The sequence below is a fragment of the Narcine bancroftii genome, chromosome 12 (assembly GCF_036971445.1).
Source record: "Narcine bancroftii isolate sNarBan1 chromosome 12, sNarBan1.hap1, whole genome shotgun sequence".
Classification (NCBI taxonomy): Eukaryota; Metazoa; Chordata; class Chondrichthyes; order Torpediniformes; family Narcinidae; genus Narcine; species Narcine bancroftii.
In genome coordinates this window covers 79,284,132-79,300,190 of record NC_091480.1, presented here as the reverse complement: position 1 = coordinate 79,300,190, position 16,059 = coordinate 79,284,132, and the positions used below count along the sequence as shown (strand labels likewise).

Genomic DNA, 16,059 nt, shown 5'->3' with positions numbered 1-16,059 from the left:
AACCCTTGATGGGGCAGTGTGTTCCGAATTTAGGATTTTTTCAGATTTCAGAACAAAAGCCAGCTGCCCCAAATTTAAGACCAGCCGAATTATGCGGCCATATCCACCACCTTCCTGCCGGCCCGAGTCGCGCTGCTGCCGGCCCGAGTCGCGCTGCTGCCGGCCCGAGTCGCGCTGCTGCCGGCCCGAGTCGCGCTGCTGCCGGCCCGAGTCGCGCTGCTGCCGGCCCGAGTCGCGCTGCTGCCGGCCCGAGTCGCGCTGCTGCCGGCCCGAGTCGCGCTGCTGCCGGCCCGAGTCGCGCTGCTGCCGGCCCGAGTCGCGCTGCTGCCGGCCCGAGTCGCGCTGCTGCCGGCCCGAGTCGCGCTGCTGCCGGCCCGAGTCGCGCTGCTGCCGGCCCGAGTCGCGCTGCTGCCGGCCCGAGTCGCGCTGCTGCCGGCCCGAGTCGCGCTGCTGCCGGCCCGAGTCGCGCTGCTGCCGGCCCGAGTCGCGCTGCTGCCGGCCCGAGTCGCGCTGCTGCCGGCCCGAGTCGCGCTGCTGCCGGCCCGAGTCGCGCTGCTGCCGGCCCGAGTCGCGCTGCTGCCGGCCCGAGTCGCGCTGCTGCCGGCCCGAGTCGCGCTGCTGCCGGCCCGAGTCGCGCTGCTGCCGGCCCGAGTCGCGCTGCTGCCGGCCCGAGTCGCGCTGCTGCCGGCCCGAGTCGCGCTGCTGCCGGCCCGAGTCGCGCTGCTGCCGGCCCGAGTCGCGCTGCTGCCGGCCCGAGTCGCGCTGCTGCCGGCCCGAGTCGCGCTGCTGCCGGCCCGAGTCGCGCTGCTGCCGGCCCGAGTCGCGCTGCTGCCGGCCCGAGTCGCGCTGCTGCCGGCCCGAGTCGCGCTGCTGCCGGCCCGAGTCGCGCTGCTGCCGGCCCGAGTCGCGCTGCTGCCGGCCCGAGTCGCGCTGCTGCCGGCCCGAGTCGCGCTGCTGCCGGCCCGAGTCGCGCTGCTGCCGGCCCGAGTCGCGCTGCTGCCGGCCCGAGTCGCGCTGCTGCCGGCCCGAGTCGCGCTGCTGCCGGCCCGAGTCGCGCTGCTGCCGGCCCGAGTCGCGCTGCTGCCGGCCCGAGTCGCGCTGCTGCCGGCCCGAGTCGCGCTGCTGCCGGCCCGAGTCGCGCTGCTGCCGGCCCGAGTCGCGCTGCTGCCGGCCCGAGTCGCGCTGCTGCCGGCCCGAGTCGCGCTGCTGCCGGCCCGAGTCGCGCTGCTGCCGGCCCGAGTCGCGCTGCTGCCGGCCCGAGTCGCGCTGCTGCCGGCCCGAGTCGCGCTGCTGCCGGCCCGAGTCGCGCTGCTGCCGGCCCGAGTCGCGCTGCTGCCGGCCCGAGTCGCGCTGCTGCCGGCCCGAGTCGCGCTGCTGCCGGCCCGAGTCGCGCTGCTGCCGGCCCGAGTCGCGCTGCTGCCGGCCCGAGTCGCGCTGCTGCCGGCCCGAGTCGCGCTGCTGCCGGCCCGAGTCGCGCTGCTGCCGGCCCGAGTCGCGCTGCTGCCGGCCCGAGTCGCGCTGCTGCCGGCCCGAGTCGCGCTGCTGCCGGCCCGAGTCGCGCTGCTGCCGGCCCGAGTCGCGCTGCTGCCGGCCCGAGTCGCGCTGCTGCCGGCCCGAGTCGCGCTGCTGCCGGCCCGAGTCGCGCTGCTGCCGGCCCGAGTCGCGCTGCTGCCGGCCCGAGTCGCGCTGCTGCCGGCCCGAGTCGCGCTGCTGCCGGCCCGAGTCGCGCTGCTGCCGGCCCGAGTCGCGCTGCTGCCGGCCCTCCTTCCCTCCCTCCCTCCATCCACTGTACTTGCACCAGGAAAAAATGCTGGTTTTTGGAGCTTCCGGATTTTAGATGTCCTGATAAAGGATTATTTAACTGTACCTATGACTATTTTGCTCAAGCAAAATATTTCACTATCAAATGGGTCTCCAGCAGTGATTCTCAACCTGCCCACTCACATTCCATCTTCAGCAATCCCTTACTAATCGCAGAGCACCGATGGCATAGGGATTACTTAAAGTGGTATGTGAGTGGAAAGAAAAAGGTTGAGAACCACTGGTCCAAACAATCCATGGCAGCATTTATGTTCTACTTAAACCTCTACCAGCTAATTTCACCACATCCTTCTATTCCCTTCTCATTTCTGCTTAGTTAGCTTACTTTTAAAATTTGTGTTTATAGTTTACCTCCTCTAATGGTAGGAGATTCCACATTTTTGTTTAACTTGTTCCTATTGTGGTTCTGATGTTTATGCATTTATTTGGTGAGGTATTTATGGGATTTCAACACAAGTTTTTCGTGAAAGGAAATTGTCTTGGGCTAAACGTGGAGATGTTTAACTTGAGTTACTCCATTGAGTAAAAAAAATGCATTCAGAACCTTAAGATGTCCTACTGTGATTATAATTTCTGACATACATGAAATTGCAGTTTTAATGTGGAGGTCTATCTGAATTAAATCAAGAATATATATGATCTCTGAAAGAAGTATTCATCAATTGCAGTTCTGTTTTCATAGGTCTTGTTCCCGTCGTCATTATCGTCGCTCAAAGTATTATTCACGATCCAGATCACATACTCGATCGTACAGGAGACGTTCCAGGAACCGATCTTACTCACCTGTGTATAGGCGTCGAAGAAGCAGCAGTCACTCCACCATATCCAGCAGGAGACGTCAAATTGGAAACCGGGTCAGTGTAGATTATTTTTGTGTATTTAAGAATAAAAATAAAATGCCAAGAAACCTTGCTCTTCTATTATTTGCCATTATGGTTTCATAGAGTAACAACATTTTAAATTCATTTGACCCTGACCATGTAATTTGGGTCTATTGAGAAGAAGGTAAAATTCATGAGATCATCCATCTAAAATTGAATCATATTGAATGAACTAAAGTTTGTATGTAGAGGAGATGTGATTGAACTTTTTCTAAATCTAATAGCCTTGCACTTCCTTTCCTCCAAGTGGAGGAAATGTCACAGATGCAAAATGCAGGGCTTAGGCCATTTTCATGTGCCTCTGTCTACAGAATTTACTAATTTAACTGATGACATTTTTTTAATAGTGATCTCAGGATTGCTTCCTATGCCACATGCTAGATAGTTTAGAAATAGGATAAGGCAGCTTAACACGTGGCTGGGGTCACGAGGTGAGAGGGCTTCAGTTTTCTAGATCACTGGACTCTATTTCCGGGAAGGTGGGATCTTTACCAACAGGACAGATTGCATCTGAACTGGAAGGAGATTAATATTGTGGGTAGGTTTTGTTAGTCTTGTCCCAATGGATTTAAACTAGATTTGCAGGGGGAGTGGAACCAGAAAGTTAGTGCAATTAGAAAGAAGGAGGAGCATGAAGGTCATGCAAGGACTGCATGCAAGGACAGAAATCAAAAGGTTTGTATGTGATAGAAATTTTCTCAGGAGTATTTATTTTAATTCAAGGAGTATTGTTAGAAAGGATGACCATCTTGGAGCATGGATTGACACGTGGGATTACGGCATTATTGCTATTAGTGAGACTTAGTTGCAGGAGGGACAAGACTGGCAGCTTAATGTTCTGGGGTTTTGTTACTTCAGATGTGATAAAGGGGGAGGAGTGGTATTGCTAATTGGAAAATATCTAAGCTGTGTGAAGTCAGGACAGCCAGGAGGGTTTGTCTCCAGAGGCCATATTGCTGGAGCTGAGGAACAGGAAAGTAAGACCACACTGATAGGGTTGTATTATAGACTGCCCAACAATCAGAGGAGCAAATCTGTAGAGAGATTGCAGACTAATGTAAGAAGCAGAAGGTTGTGATAGTAGGAGATTTTAACTTTCCAAATATTGACTGGGACTCCCATACTGTGAAAGGGCTGGATGGCTTAGAGTTTGTGAAATGTGTTCAGGAAAGTTTTCTAAATCAATATATAGGTATGAACGAGAGAGGATACAGTACTCGATCTCTTGTTAGGGAACAAGACAGGTCATGTAACAGATGTATGTGTAGACGAACATTTTGGGTCCAGTGACCATAATGTCATTAACTTCAAGTTGATTATGGAAAAGGATAAATCTGGTCCTCGTGTTGGGATTCTAAATTGGAGGAAGGCACATTTTGAGGAAATGAGAAAAGATCTAGGAAGAGTAGATTGGGATAAGCGAGGATGTGTTAAGTCAATGGATGGCCTTCAAAGGCATGTTCCTGTTAGGATTAAAGGCAAAGTTGACAGGTAAAGGGAACCTTGGTTTTCAAGGATATTAAAGATCAGGTTACGAAGAAAAAGGAGGTGTATGGCAAGTATAGGCAACAAGGAGCTAATGAGGTACTTGAAGAGTACAGAAAATGCAAGAAAATACTCAAGAAGGAAATTAGGAAGGCAAAAAGAAGACTAGGTTGCTTTGGCAGATAATGTGAAGGTAAACACGAAGGGTTTCTACAAGTTCTACAAGTATATTCAGAGAAAAGGATAGTAAGGAACAAATTTGGTCCCCTACAGGATCAGAGTGGTCAACTATGTGTGGACCCTCAAGTAATGGGGGAGATCTTAAACAGTATTTACTCAGAAAACTGGCATAGTGCATAAGGAAAGAAAGGAAACAAGCCTAAGAGATTAAGGCTGCATTACATTGAATCACAATCATTGAAGATTGGTAAGAACTTCTCCACAATCTCCATCAGTTCCAGAGCACCACAGGGCTGTGCTCTTAGCCCCCTGCTCTACCTACTTTTTTTTGGAAGGGCAAACCAAGGTAGGACATAGACAGTAAATGATAGGGCATTGAGGAGTGTGGAGAAGCAGAGCGATCTGGGAATACAGATACAATATTCCCTGAAGGTGGTGTCAGGTAGACAGGATTGTAAAGAAAGCTTTTGGCATCTTAGCTTTTATAAATCAAAAGTATTGAGAATAGGAGTTGGGATGTTACGTTGAAGTTGTTTAAGACATTGGTGAGGCCAAATTTGGAATATTGTGTATGGTTCAGGTCACCTAACTGGGAAGGATATCCATAAGATTGAAAGAGTACAGACAAGATTTACTAGGATGTGGATGTGTCTTCAGGAGTTGATTTACAGGGAAAGACTAAACAGATTAGGACTTTATTCCATGGAGCGAAGAAGAATGAGGGGAGATTTGATAGTTCACAAGATTGAGAGGTATAGAGAGAGTGTATGCGAGTAGGCTTTTAACACAGATTGGGGAAGATAAATACAAGTGGTCATAATTTTAAGATGAAAGGAGAAGATTTAGGGGGAACATTAGAGGAAAGTTCTTCATTCAGAGTGGTGGGAGTGTGGAATGGGCTGCCATCTGATGTGAATGCGGGCTCAATCTTGAGTTTTAAAAATAGATTGGATAGATACATGGATGGGAGAGATCTGGAGGATTACAGAATGGGTGCAGGTCAATGGGACTAGAGGAATAATGGTCGGCACAGACTAGAAGGGCCGAATGGCCTTTGTCTTGTTGCGTTCTATGGTAGTTGTGAAAATGTTTACTTAAAACAAACTAACTGGAGGGGTATTTTGGATTAATGTAAAGCATTAAATTTATTCTTTTAATTTGTTTTATAACCACATTCAACCTTTATTGAATCCTTTGTCCAGCCATCTGACCTCCAGTATATTGAAAGCATGTAGGTTGCTGCCTCAAAAAATCACTGCCAACATCATCAAGGACCTTATCACCCTGGTCACAGTCTCTTCTTGCTATTCCCTTCAGGCAGAAGGTACAAAAGCTTGAAGACCAACTTCTCCAGGTTCAAGAACCGTTTTTATCCACAGTTATCAGGCTCTCCAGTCTCCACTATCCTAACCATAAACTAGCCAAGCACCACCAGAAGATCTGTCTGCTCAACTGAAAGTTCATTTTTTGCCTTACATTTGTGGTAATTTAATATTTTACTACTGTAGTAGGAGTATCTTGCATTGTTTCGTTGCAGTAAGAATTTTGCATTTATACTTGTGCACATGACATTGAACAGATTAAACATCGATGTCCAGAATCAATCGGAAAACCTCCCTGTGGAATCCTAAATGACCTTTGGAGTTTGTGGAGATTTTTCTTATGATCATTGATACCAAGTTTCAGTTTTGCAAAGATTATTTCCCTACTATTCATGCAGGAAACCGAATAAATGTTTCAATAAAGATCTCAATGTTCCTTTGATACAAAAAAAATGAATGTTACTATTGAGCTTCTGTGTTGATTTTTCTCTCCAGACCAACCCAAATCCTAATAATTGTCTTGGAGTGTTTGGCCTGAGCTTGTGCACCACTGACCGGGAGCTGCATGAATTGTTTTCTCGATATGGATCCCTTGCAGGGATCAATGTTGTTTATGACCAGCGAACAGGAAGATCAAGAGGATTTGCATTTGTCTACTTTGAAAATGTTGAAGACTCTAAAGAAGTATGTTTACTTGGCAGATGTAGTTCTCATTGAAAAATAAAAGCATTTCTTTGCTGTTATTCCAATATGTGAAATACAAAATTTGTAACTTTAAACAGTTCTAAGTGAAGGTCCCACACAAATTGATTCCTATTGTACTAACAATAGGGTAACTCCATCAGCTACAAAATTTGATAACCTTGCAAAATCATAAACTGTAACAATAGATTTCCATCATGTGGCATGACCTTGAGCTAAACCAATTTGTTTGTTAAAATGTGAAAACTTCCTCCTCTTTCTCTACTTCAAAATTATATTTTCATAAACATTGTTTTTGGGTTACCTCAAGTTTTTAGGAATAGCTATATTGGAGAGCCATGGACTTTATCCTGCTTTTGTCCACCCTTTCAAGATCCTAATTGTTGCTTGTCTTTCCTTGAAAGAATCCCAAATGACTGGATCATTTTTTGTATATAAGTTGATCAATCGAGTTGATTTCCGATTTATTGTCAGAGTACAAACATGAACAAGCAAACCTGCAGATACTGGGGTTGAATGAAGTACAGTGTATTTTGGGTATTGCATTCAGAATTGTATTGGTTGTGGAAGCAAAATAAAACTTTGGAGGAAGATTGTTTAACATTTGCAGCTTTTAAATATGCAGTCTACCTGTGTGCAAGTAGAATAAAACGACCTAGTTTGGTTGCAACCATAATAAAAACAAACTGGGTTTATTTTTACAAGGTTGGGCAAGAATGCATAAACTTGAATGAAACAATGAACCCTTCCTTAGAAAAGGAATTGGTGAGGCCAAGTTTGGAATATTGTGTGCGGTTCTGGCCTCCATAATTATAAGAAGGATATAAATAAGGTAGAGAGGGTGCAAAGAAGGTTTACAAAAATGTTGCCTGGATTGCAGTATCTTGAATACTTAGAAAGATTGAGTGGATTGGGACTTTACGCTTCAATGAATAGAAGGTTGAGAGGGGATTTGATAGAGGTATTTAAAATTATGAAGGGAATAGATAGAGTAGATGTGAAGAGGCTTTTTTCCCTGAGAGTAGGGGAGATTGGAACAGGGGGTCATAATTTAAAGGTTAGGGGGCAAACTTCAGGAGTAATAGAAGAGGATGCTTCTTCACTCAGAGAGTGGTGGCTGAGTGGAATGATCTAGCGGAAGTAGTAGTTGCGGCAGGGTCAATTCTGTCAAGAGGAGGCTAGATGAGTACATGTGAGGGGATTGGAGGGTTATGGGCATGGGAGTGGGTAGGTGGAACTAGTGGAGTTTCACGTAAATCGGTGCGGACGAGAAGGGCCGATATGGCCTGTTTCCGTACTGGAAATGGCAGCAGATTATCTCAGGGTACTAATTTTATTAGCAGAGAACTTGGATTGCTGAAGTGGAGCATCTGGATGGGAATGGATCTTTTTATTTATTTGTAATTGCTCAATATATTGAAAGACTCAGCTGGAGAAAATGCACATCAAATCAGTGCTGCAATGCAAAAGTAAGCTGGGTGACATCTTTCATGACATTATATGGCTTTTCTCTTGTCAGAAATTGAGATCGTTTGGACACTCTGTTCCATGAATTCCATTTGGTTTTGAGTATGAGGCTGTTTTTAATTTGTTTTCCTTGTGCTTCACATCCTTTAAAATTTGTATTTGGGAAATGTTGCTTAACTAAGGTTATTTAAATAAAATGTTGCTTAGAGATAAAAGTAAGGAAAATAAGCACCACTGAATTAGATAAATCACAATCTAATTGGAACAACTATCACATTTTAATTCTTTTGTACGAGACAAGTACAACTTTAGGATAACATGGAAAATTTGTAAGTCAAGGAAGAGAGGATTTGAAGCAAAGAACGGCTCATATTTTGAAGGTGTCAGGTCTGAAATGTTGATTATACATCTTTGCTTCATATGAACACTGGAACTGATGTCCAGCACTCTTGTGATTTAGTACCATCAGTGACTACAGGTTTTCTTGTTTCACCTGTATTTTGATATTTAACCCATCTTGGGGTCTGTTCAAGCCTAAGAGCATTGTAAATATCTATGTTTAATCTCTTCATTTTCGTCCCTTATTTAGATTTTTAGATCAGTAAATCCATGCTTTTTAAATGACTAGCAATGAAAAAAAAAAATCAATGGTGATTCTAGTGAAATCAGCAAAAGGAGGATTTTTGGCACGTCCTAAACAGTAGAGAAAGGGCTACAATGTTTCAATCCTGCTATTAAGACTTCAAATTCAGAAATGTAATCGGGTTTACAAGCAAATATTAAGATTCTGCACACTTTCTAGTCATGCTAAACAAAAATGAAATAAGAGAATTCATTATTTATTCCATTGCCAGAATGTGTAACATAATTTCATATGCTATTTTTGTTTTGGTTGATTATCAAGCATGCGTATCCATGGAAATTAAGGAATTGCAGCTGTTTTGATGGCCTGCTGTATGTAATATGTTCAAGTAACTTTTTCTGTTTGCCAACCTCTGCATTTCCATGTATGTACATGATCTTCATACTGGCTTCAGGACCAATTCCATCCAGACTATTTGACATTTCTCATTTTTCAATTGCTCAGAATGTCACTTAGTGTTCAGAATTTGAATGGTGAAATTCTATTGCATGAATGTTATGCCAATTCCAAGTAAATTAACAAAACATCCCATATTTTTTTATTCTGCAAGTGATAGTGGTGCATTTGTTCCCATTATGGATGCATCAGATCAAAGAAGAGTGCCAGTACTTTTGTAATTTTTCTGCTGTTACAAAGTGGCATCCCAAATAGACCTAAAATTGTATACTGTAAATTAGTCAGGTCTTGTTACATCAATTGCAATCCTTAAGATTTTTTGAAAAGTGCACACAGCATCATTGAAATGTTGTTTGGTCTCAATAGGCAAAGGAGCGTGCTAATGGGATGGAACTTGATGGCCGACGCATTAGAGTTGATTATTCCATTACAAAACGACCCCACACTCCAACTCCAGGAATCTATATGGGCAGACCAACGACGTGAGCTCAATCTTTTTTATATGCATAAATATAACATTTTAGTTGTACATTACTTTTATAGTGATTAACTAGATGTATGCTCTTGTGTTTTGACATGTCACAGCACTGTTCGTTCGTCTCATTACCGTGACTCTTACAGTGATAGATATTATGATCGAGATTTCAACTACAGGTAATACTTCATTTTGATTGTACATTCAATACAATCATCATTAATCATTCATTCTGTGGTCCTCTTTGCTATATTGTTGAATTTATCTTGATAAACCCATCTGCCTTACTAAATCTCTCCAGCTCAAAAATGCCCTTAAACCTCTGTCATGCAGTTGATGACTTCCCTCAGGCCTTCTCCTAATACTGACTTGATGCCCAATCTTCCACTCATTTGGTAAATCGCCATGGAGTATTTATCCAGTTGGAGTTTGGTAACTTAATATATCAAAATCTTGAAGATGGATTATTTGGACTGTTGAATTTTAATTGGATTTTGCCTAAATATCCATGCCTTTATCACTCCCAAACTTGAATTCCATTGCTATGCAGACCACAAATTTCAGTTTATCCTAAATTCTAGTGCCTATTTTGAACCACCACATTTGCTTTTATATTTGTTCTCTTTTCTTCTTTAAGATTAAGGTGAGTCTACTTTAATTCACATTTTTGATCATCTATCCTAATATACCTTGTACATGTTTGAAAACTTGTGAAGTACCCTACAATGGTTTGCCTCCATGTAAATGTGGCTTATGACCTATTTTTACTTATGGCCTCCAGCTTAGCTGTATTTTAATTTCTTTTTTCATGCCTTTATATACCTTGATCTTTCTCAAACCTTGCAGTTCCACCAAAGCCCTTTCTTCCTTAAATTTTGTGCTCTAATACTGACAGATTTCCCTCGTCATCTATGTTTTTCACTTTGGAATTCAAAGATCCATCTGTAATGTATCTTGTTTCAAAACCAAACTTAAACTCAACTTGAGCTAATTATGTTTGCCATACAATTTCAAATAAACTGTACTAATTTAGACTTCCAAATACTTTCCCCCTTATCCGCTGTTTCACTTTCTGCAGTTTCAGTTACCCATGGTCTGAAAATATTAAATGGAAAATTCCAGAAATAAACAATTCATAAGTTTTAAATTGCACGCCATTCTGAGTAGCGTGATGAAATCTTGTGCCATCCTGCCCGGGACGTGAATATCCCTTTGTCCAGTATATCCACATTGTTTTCGCTACCCTCTCATTAGTCACTTTGTAGCCATCTCGGTTATCAGATCGACAATTGTGATATTGCAGTGCATGTGTTCATTTAACTTTTATAATTTAAAAAAAAAACTTTATTTGAAAAACAATATTTCTAAAGACCTGGGCATTGGTCCTTAATTTATTTTTCTTCTAAAGTTTTTTTTCTGGCCAGCTGAGGCTTTCTGTGGTCTAAGACCTTTGGTTCTGGGAGGTTCTATTTAATCTTGTCATATTTTTGATAAGATTATACTTTAGAGATACAATCCTAGAGAGATAAGTGGCTATTGCCTCTAGTATCTCTGATGGCTGCAGACCAGCAGCTTTCCACTCTCCTCCTAAGAGCACCTTGAGTAACTTTTTCACTTTCTTCCAGGGGATTTTTAAAAAATCTGCGGTGAGGAATCAAGCAACTGTCTTTTCTTTCCCTCAATTACTCAAAAACCTCCAATCTCTTTCTCATCCGTTTTTTTTACATGTCCACAAGAGATGGTAGGCAGTTTCCACCACCACAGAAAGGACAGATTGTCTTAAATCTACTATCAATTTTACCTGTGGCTTTAAGTAACTCTTATTTTACTTAATAATAGCCCCAAAGCTCAAGAGTAATAATGCTGGCAATTCAGATGTGCCAAAGAGAAGCCGTAAAGTGCTTCCTTTAAGTGAAAATGTGAAAGTTCTCAGTTGAATAAGGAAAGAAAAAAAAATCATATGCTGACTTTGCTAAGATCTGTGATAAGAACGAATCTTCAATCTGTGAGATTGAAAAAGGAAAAAGAAATTGGTGCTAGTTTTGCTGTCGCACCTATTATTAGTTATTGTTAATCTCTTATTGCACCTAATTTATAAATTAAACTTTATCATAGGTATGTATAGGAAAAAACTGTGTGTATATATAGGGTTTGGTATTATCTGTGAGGGGTCTTGGAGCATATCCCCTGTGGATAAGAGGGTGGGGGGTGGGAGGACTACTGTATCTATAATGTACCTGTAAAATAAACCACAATAGCTCAGTGGACATTTGCTTTCAGATTGACATTGCACACCCAGAACTTAAAGTTATCTGTAATTTGCATTCACTATATTTGATAGGTTATGAATGGGATTGCTTCTCTTTTTTTTTAAGGATCAATATTCTTGTGGGAGGGATGGCTAGTTCTGCTCTGGGGGCTTTAAGCTAGCCTATAGAGGGATGGAAAAAAGAGTACCAGAGAAGATGGTGGAATGGTTGTAGAAAAAGATGTAATTAGTCCTGCAGACAAAGACAAATAAAGATCTGAGTTGTGTCTATTTCAATTAAAGGAGTATCATAGGAAAGGTGGACAATCTTAGAGCATGGACCAGCACATGGAATTATGACATTGTAGTTATTAGTGATACTTTGTTGCAGGATGGACAGGACTGTCAACTCAGTGTTCCGGAGTTCTGTTTTGTACAATAGAGAGGGAGGAATAAAAGGTGGCATTGCTAGTCAGGAAAATCATCATGGCAGATTTAGTCCTTTTGAAGACCAGTATGGCCATCTATGCGTGGAGCAAAAAGAGATGGGGAGATTTTGAATGAATATTTTTGCATCTGTATTTACTTGGGAGATGGACATTTCTAAAAAGTCTGCAAAGGTGAGGCAAAGCAGCATACAAATTAGAGGTGGAGGTGCTTGCTGCCTTGAGGCAAATATCACTAGGGCCTATTAAGATATCCCATTGGACCTTGAGAGAGGCTAGTATATAATTTACAGAGGCCTTTGCAGAGGTATTTAAAACATAGCCACTGGTGAAGTGCCAGAGGATTAGAGGAAAGCTAATGTTCTAATGTTTAAAAAAGGCTCTAAGAATAATCCAGGTAATTATAGACCAGTGAGGCTGACATCAGGAGTGGGTAAATTATCAGGACGATCAAGAGACTATATTCTTGGATAAGGATTGCAGATGGTCAACATGGCTTTGTACGTGATGGGTTGTGTTTAACCAGTTTTGTAGAGATTTATGCAGAGTTTACCTGGAAATTTGAAGGATGGGGTGGATATTGTCTATATGGACTTAAGTAAGATTCTGACGTAGCATGGGAGTTTGGTCAAGAAGATTCATTCGCTTGGCATCCAGGATGAGATAGTAAATTCGATTAGACATTGGCTTTGCGGGAGAAGACAGAATGGTGGTAGATGATTGCCTCTCTGGAGGCCTGGAACTAGTGATGTGCCTCAGTTAATCCTGGGTCCATTATATTTTCATCTTTATAATTGATCTGGATAATGTGGTAAATTTCCTCATCAAATTTGGAGATGACACTAAGATTGGAGTGTAGTGGACAATGGGAAAGATTTTCAAATCTTGTAGCAAGATCTAAGCCAGATAGAAAAATGGGCTGCAAAATGCAGATGGAATTTAATGTGGACAAGTGTGAGGTGTTGCACTTTTGGAGGATAAACCAGGGTAGGACTTGCTAAACAGTAGGCAGCTGTAGGAGAACAGGAATCTAAGAATAAAGATACCGTATTTTCATTCGTATAATGCGCAGAAAATCATAAATTGTGTGGGGAAATAAAATTCATATAGCGCACAAGCATATATCGCATGTGTGTAGTATTCTAAATTCCAAATGCATTTAATTGGGACATGAGACAAAACACATTCCCATAGTCCCAGTGTCTGCCACAGTTAATCTTCCACCATTCAACCTTCCCCCAGAGATGTTAATTGGCCATTATATCGATAATATCTTCCTGCAACACATGAACAAGCTTTAAATAGATCCAAGACAGGCTTCAGAGTTGAGCAGGATTTTAATTCTGTCATGATTTTAAAAACTGTTCTTTAAAAGAAATCTTATTTTGTTAATCTCCCTCAGGGAGTGGTCAGGGTAATTAACATTGATAGATACAGTGCCCTAGCCAGAGTATCCTGTTTCTCAGAATACCATGACACTCAAGCCAAAGAGATATTCCCAAGATCAGAATTTTGACATTTTGTATGTACCCAATTCTCAGACTCGCTTTAAATTGTGCGCGTTCTTTCAGTGCCGCTATTGCAGTCCTACGCTCGCTTTAAATTGTGCGCGTTCTTTCAGTGCCGCTATTGCAGTCCTACGCTCGCTTTAAATTGTGCGCGTTCTTTCAGTGTGTTGATAACATTATCAGTCTATATAGCTATCACCTGTATTCAATCTAGCCGAATTGGTATAAAAGGCCCTTGCATTTAGTGCTACTTTTGAGATCTGGAGTGCCGGTTGATTTCACAATGCAAGGAGTCAAATGCAAATCTCACACCACTAATTTCAAACTGAAAGTTGTTACCAGCACAGAAGAAATTGGGAAGAGAGTTTGAGGTTGGCAAATCATTCATTCGCGAATGGAGGAAAGAGAAAGATGTGCTTGAGAGGATGAATTCACGAAAATGTGTGGGTTTCCTCCTGGTGTGCTCTGGTTTCCTCCAGCCCTCCAAGAATATACAGCGGTTTATAGGTTAATTGGTTTGTTTTTAACTTTGACATGTCCAGCTTTTTATTTTTAACTTGTGATTTTAAGATGTTAAATGGTTAGTTTAAATTAGTGATTTAAAACAAAGTATAATTTAGAACTATTAGAACTGGTCAATTAAGTTCACTTTTTTATTCAACATGTAGAAAAGTTCTTGAATACCGTGCACACGCATATAATGTGCAGTGGGTAATCTTGTTGGTAAAATATCACATAATGTGTGCATTATATGTGTAAAAATATGGTACACATTTCCTTAAAAGATGCCTCACAGATAGATAAAGTTGTAATGGGAGTTTTTGCTAAATTGGCCTTAAATCAAAGAACTGAATACAAGAATTGGGATATCATGTTGAAGTTGTATAAGACCGGCCAAATTTAGAGTACTGAGTGCAATTTTGATCACCTAACTACAGGAAAGATCTTGATAAGATTGAAAAAGTGCAGAGAAAATTTGTAAGAATGTTGCTGGGATGACTTGAATTACAGGGAAAGGTTGATAGGTTAGGGCTTTATTCCCTGGACCATCAGAGAATGAAGGGAAATTTGAAGGATATAGATTGGATAAATGGAAGCAGGTTTTTTTCCACCAAGATTGGATGAAACAATGAGAGAACACGAGTTAAGCGTGAAATATTTAAATATTGGGGGGGGACTTCACTCAGAGGATGGTGAGAGTGTAAAACGAGCTGCCACCAGAAGTGGCAATTTGAGAAATTTGGATAGGTACGTGGATGCGAGGGTATGGAGGATGATCTGGTGCAGATTGATGGGTCTATGTTGGAAAAATTGTTTGGTACATTCTAGATGGGCTGAATGGCCTGTTTGCTGTGCTGTAGTCTTCTATGGTCCTAAATAATTGTATTATAATAGTAGCTACTGGATATCTCCTGTAATTTTTAGGCAAACATTGTAGGGGGATTTTTTTTTACTACCCAACCTACTTGATGTTTGCAAGTTGAGATTCTATGCTAATATTCAGCTTCCTGGTTATATTCTGGATTTTTTTTCACCTAGAAAATGTTCACCTTCACCCTGTTACAGCAGATACCGATCTCGATCTCGTTCTTACACCCCACGTAAGTGTTAAGGGATGAAGTTTCGTTCTCATCTTTCAGAACATTTTTTTCTTAATCTGATTTTGAAGGGATGTGTTCTCTTTCTACAGGTCAATACTGATCATGCAGAGTACTTCCTGCCAGTTTAAATAGATGGAAAGTTTTTCAACCTACAGGGATTTTTTTTTTAAACTAAGATGTGAATTCCTGGGCATTGCACTAATCAATGTAACTAAGGTTTTTGGTGCTTCATGAAATAGTTTTGCATATATATTGCAAGGAGGAGTCTCTTTTTAAATGGGATTCTACATATTGTATGTGTTGCATTAAATCATTATTACAAAAATATTTCTGGTATGTTCTCAAATTACTTTTGGATATGATAGTGTCTTGTATTTTTGTGCACAAATTGTTTGATTATGCAGTGCTTTATAAGAAAAGAATATTATAAAGCTACTGTGAAGAAGCAGTGATCTGCAATAAATCTCTTGGACATAGTGTGGGACCTAATATCTTTATTCTGAAGTTATCATGAAATGTACTTGCAACCATTCATGGACCTGGGCAATCCTACCAAGTGAAGCAACACCTCACTTTTGAATCTACAGCGGTTATCTACTGCATCTGATGCTCCCGTTGTGGCCTCTTCTATATCAGAGAGATTGGACCCAGACTGGGATTATAGATTTGATGAGTATCTTTACTCTTGTCTGCTGCAATAGCAGGGATCCCCCAGTGGTCACCCATTTTAATTCTCTGCCCAATTCTGTCCATGGTCTCATGCACTGCCACACTGAGACCACCCGCAAAATGGAGGAACAACACCCCATATCCTGTCTTGGTACCCTCCAACCAGATGGCATTAACATTGATTTCTCTGGTTTCTATTAGTCCATCTCCCTCTC

At 42.2% G+C, this 16,059-nt stretch overlaps 1 protein-coding gene across 2 annotated transcripts in view; it reads left to right on the top strand.

The window, feature by feature from the left end:
* The window catches only part of LOC138747628 (transformer-2 protein homolog alpha-like), a 29,908-nt gene extending 14,256 nt beyond the window's left edge, over window positions 1-15,652 (top strand). Inside the window, exons 3-8 of one of the 2 annotated variants that reach the window (XM_069907028.1) lie at window positions 2,504-2,675; window positions 6,185-6,373; window positions 9,264-9,379; window positions 9,483-9,551; window positions 15,114-15,175; window positions 15,265-15,652. In XM_069907028.1, the coding sequence (XP_069763129.1) occupies window positions 2,504-2,675; window positions 6,185-6,373; window positions 9,264-9,379; window positions 9,483-9,551; window positions 15,114-15,175; window positions 15,265-15,275 (619 nt within the window). In that variant the 3' untranslated portion in view covers window positions 15,276-15,652. The remainder of the gene's footprint in view (window positions 1-2,503; window positions 2,676-6,184; window positions 6,374-9,263; window positions 9,380-9,482; window positions 9,552-15,113; window positions 15,176-15,264) is intronic. The other variant, XM_069907029.1, reaches the window with a different exon arrangement.
* Window positions 15,653-16,059: the final 407 nt, after the last annotated feature.